The sequence below is a fragment of the Plectropomus leopardus genome, unplaced genomic scaffold (assembly GCF_008729295.1).
Source record: "Plectropomus leopardus isolate mb unplaced genomic scaffold, YSFRI_Pleo_2.0 unplaced_scaffold29280, whole genome shotgun sequence".
Classification (NCBI taxonomy): Eukaryota; Metazoa; Chordata; class Actinopteri; order Perciformes; family Serranidae; genus Plectropomus; species Plectropomus leopardus.
Window position 1 is genome coordinate 1 of NW_024631913.1, and position 4,523 is coordinate 4,523.

General features: G+C 39.1%; 1 protein-coding gene across 1 annotated transcript; it reads right to left on the reverse strand.

The window, feature by feature from the left end:
- Nucleotides 1–16: 16 nt before the first annotated feature.
- Nucleotides 17–4,008, reverse strand: LOC121938371 (hexokinase-2-like). The gene is made up of 4 exons (XM_042481627.1): nucleotides 3,809–4,008; nucleotides 3,210–3,365; nucleotides 2,629–2,862; nucleotides 17–1,308 (listed from the first exon to the last, which is right to left on the reverse strand). Exons 1-4 carry the CDS (start codon nucleotides 4,006–4,008, stop codon nucleotides 1,116–1,118), a joined length of 783 nt encoding a protein of 260 aa, XP_042337561.1. The 3' UTR covers nucleotides 17–1,115.
- Nucleotides 4,009–4,523: the final 515 nt, after the last annotated feature.

The following is a 4,523-nucleotide window of genomic DNA, read 5'->3' on the forward strand; positions in this document are numbered from 1 at the left end:
AACACATGAAAACACCACATTTAGTTTCCAGTAATCCTCCTAATGTAATATCAGCTGATATACATATTTCTGTTTTAATGCCCTTGACTGTCTCTATCATCTTAGCTGCTAAGATTGTTAAAAAAAAGTGATTTGTAATTACAAAACAGCTGACCAAGAACTTAAAGTTTTAATTTGTATGATATAAATCCAAACGTATGAATACTTTATTTTACACTGATTGAGTTAGCATCCGTTTTTTAGCATCTTAAATCTGTTTTATAGGTTTTTTTTGTGGAGCTTCAGTTTCAACTCAACCACATTAAGGATCAGAGAAGTGATCATGTAAACAGTTGACAGCAATGTTAAACGCAAACTAAGTGATGGATTAAAAAAACGTTTTAAATTGAACAAGAGGCAAAAAGATCTTTTTTTTTTAAAAAAATCTGCATTACTCATATCAACAACAAAAACACTTGGGGGATTGGGAGAGGATCCAAATCACAGGGTGAACAAACAAATTATTTTTCACTTTTGTTAATATTGTGAGACAGGGCATTTGGACTTTGTGTAGGTCTGCATGCTCTGAGTGCCCCTCTGCTTATGATTATTTAAAATTTAGTCTCACTTATTTGCTGAAGAGGTGACTGTGCTGCATTTCCCTGACATCACCTGTCAATCACACACTGGGCTGTCATGCTGATTGGCTTAAAGGTGCCCTGGGGAGTTCTTGTAAACAAATTAAAGTTTAAAGTCAGTATTACTCAACAAGACATACTTTGTGAATTTTCGAGGCATGTTAAATATATTTCCTTCCTCATTTAACGTTTTTAAATCCTGTGTTGTTTGCATCCATGTTTACAAGCTGCAGTCTTCTTCTTTCCTGATTTTTTTGGCACTCAAAGAAAAAAGCTCCGTTACGCTACTCGAGGTCTAAGACTCCACGGGGAACCGTTATGTTTCAGAAACATTACAAAGGTTGTTACAGCAAACTGAAAAGGTAACTGAAGTCTGATTCATTGTTTAGTTGTGCAAGAGGAAAACTTAAATATCATATTAACAAATTTAGCTGAATGAGAATACTGCCGGCTTTAAAAACAGAATAAGTCTTGCGTTTCACCTGCATCTTCTCTACTCTATTCAACTTCCTCCTCTTCATCCTCGCTCTCCCCGTCGCTGTCCTCTAACAGCCGGGACTGGAGAGCAAGTCGCTGTGCCACCGCTGTTACCATGGCAGCGCCCTTCCCACTACCATCCTCAGAAACAAGGAAGGTGATGTCACAATCAGGGGCGAGGAGGCGCACCATCTCCTGGAGATCAATGCTGAAACTGCGGGAGGAGAGACAAAAGAGAAAATACAGGAGAGACAAGAGTGAGGAAAGAAAAAATAAATATATGACAAGCAGAATTTATTGCAAACTGTTGTTGATATGAGAAAATGTTTTAAATGCTGCAGAAATTAATCTTTAGATACATGAAAGGAAATAACTGAAAGAAAGAGAAGTGACTTTTAAACAGTAATCATGGTATTTTCCTTCAACACGCACAAAGACAGGAAGTGTGTGAATGTGTCAACACTCAGCGCCGCCTCCTGTCTGTTCCCTCACACACACACACACACACACACACACACACACACACACAAAAAAATAAAAATGATTTCATATCTCCACAAAATTGAGAAAGAAAGAAAAAAAGAGGAAAAAAAACAACAACTTCCTCCTCCTGTTTCTGTGGTAGTTTGACTTTGTAGTAACCGACAAAATAAAAAACGATGGACGCTGTTCTAAACATTTACTGATAAATTTGTGAACAGTCCTGTTTTACTTCACACTTCTCCTTTTTTCAGTTACAGGAGAGTTTGCAAACAAGCCAAGAGGGTCATTTTTCAGAAAAAATATGACGTGTTAAAAAATGTTGGTGTTTAGCAGTGAGCTGTTCAATATATCAACAAATGAAGGGTCCCTGAATGCATCAAGATTTTCAACAAAAGTCAAAACTGTTTACTGAAGAACAATTTCTCCCCACATCTTTAATCTACCAGAGGTCAACAAATCAAAGGTTAAGAAAAAAAAAATCCTAATTTTGACGGTTTTTGTTCTTCCAAGAGCACAAACTGGTGACAGCCGTATGTAAACATTTAATGGTTTACAACACACTATAATCAATGTGTCTACAGGTATTAGACACTTAAATATTATGCAGCATACATGTGGCCTCGTGCAGAGGCAGGTTTAATGTAGGAATATGGCTATTAGAGTGAGTTAGGTCAATCATTCTGCCAGCAGGTAAGTGCAAGTATTAAGTGAAACTGCAGCATTAGGTCCACTGGTCAGTTTATAGATTTGCAAAATCAGAAATGTGAACAGTCAGCAGGAGAGCTTGACTCATTTTAACAAAAATAAATTTTGTTTTTGTACTATTTTAAACAGTTTGATTTCATTTGACTCATTGCAGTTCTGAAATGTTTAAGCCCTGGCTCAACCATATAAAGCACTCTGTAACATGCTTTTGAAAAGTGCTGTATAAATAAAGTTTGATATTGTCATAAATAATGGAAGTTAAAGTAAAGTGCAACCAAACACATCATTTGTCATTAAACCTTTGTCCTTGACACTACTTTCTCATGGCGTCTGTTTATTGTCTTACTTGGGGTGTTTTCTGTAGACCGTCCCATCCACCCCCACGGTGGTCTTCAGATGGTCCAGGCCGCGGTTTACACGGATACGGTTGGCAATGGTTGCCAGGGCAGCGGCGCACAGACTGGCAGAGCGTGTGGAGATGGTGTCGCAGATCAGACGCACCACGCGGGAGTCGACAGAGTCCCAGTTCAGACCCAACTTAGTCAGAATATTCTGGGAGTTTTTCAGACCACCGTCCTCCCTGAAACAGAGACAAAGACAGGAAGTGAGGACAGACATATGTCTGTGTTCAAGTTTGCTGTCTCTTGTAGAGAACTCTAATGTCTATTATAACCTGTCTCTAATAAACGCCTGGTACTGTCTTAAAGTGAAGTGAAGAAAAGCCTCGTCAACTATATTTCAAGAACTGCTGCCTGATAATGTTACTAAAGCCAAAACAAATGACAGAAACTTTAAATATCAGAATTTTCTTTTGAAGAAAATACAGAATTTGATTACTTTTCAGTACCAGATCTGAAAGTTTACCGCTCCAGACAACAGTATCGAAACAAAAGACTTTTAATTTAAGAAGATTTATCAAACACTCACTCCTCCATCGCAGACATGAACTTTGTCTCAAATGCGCCCGGAGTCAGCAGCGCCTCAGATGCCTGTCCCTTGAACAGCACCTTCTCTTCTGTGAGCCTCACCAGCAGCAGCCGAACAATTTCTCCCAAATACATACCGCTGATCATCTTCTCAAAGCTACACAAGAAGACAACATAAAATCTGGGTGACAAACAGTAGAAATCAATCTCTGACAACTGACTGCAGTCATCGTCTTGTTTAAAAAACATAAGCACTTACCTTTCAGAGAAAATGTGTAAAAAAGGAACCGATAGGCCTATGTGTTAAGTTACTTTTTGAACATGCAGTCAAGAATAACCACTGAAATGTATCATATCAGACAACCAATCAGCTGCCACGGACAGTGATTGATTACAGATTAATCTTTTGTGTTAGTTGATTGTTTAGTCTACAAGAGGTTTTCTACAAGACTCAATTTAAAGAAAAGAAGCAAAACCTCTCATGATAGAAGCTGTAAACAGCCAATGTAAAACAGTCTGTCTATTTTTTTTAAATAGTGTGACATTTTCCAAAGAGCAACTAATCACTTCAGTGTTTTCCAAAGGACCTGCTGTACATACGTGTGGACGCCAGGGTTGATGGATGTCTCGTCCACCACCACGTCAAACTCCGTCTGGATGTCTTTCAGGGAGCCGTCATCTCCGAAGCCGCCCCATTCTGTGTTGATGCACATCCTCCCATCCTCGCCTTCCACACGCTTCACGTTCTTCATCTCCTCCATGTAGCAGGCGTTGGTTCCCGTACCTGTTAAGTCATTCATTTATTTATTATATTTTGTATTATTAATCTGAATCTGCAAAGTAACTAAGGCAGAAGTAGAAGTAGAGGCAGAAGTAGAAAGTAGTTATAACAGCTGCTCGTACGCTAACTCAGAAAAAAAATGCACAATGATCAAACCTTCCTGCTTGTTTTCCACCACCTTTGTCCTTTCATCTCAGTCTCTCCAACAAACAAACACACACACACACACACACACACACACACACACACACACACACACACACACACACAGGTGTGGTGTATTCATTTCCTAAGGGAGAACTACCGTTTGCCTCATATTCCAGCAGGCTTTCAAATCAAACCAATTAGAGTAGAAGAGAGGAGGCGTTTCACTGCTAAAACACAGCCCTCATTATATTTAATGTGATCAAGCTGTTGAGCAGCCTCTCATGTTCACCAGGTAAAACACATTATGTCTGAGAGGTGACAAATAACATGCTCTGTGAGTCTTAGTAACACCTGAGAGGACGATGTTTTCCACGATGAGCTTTTAGA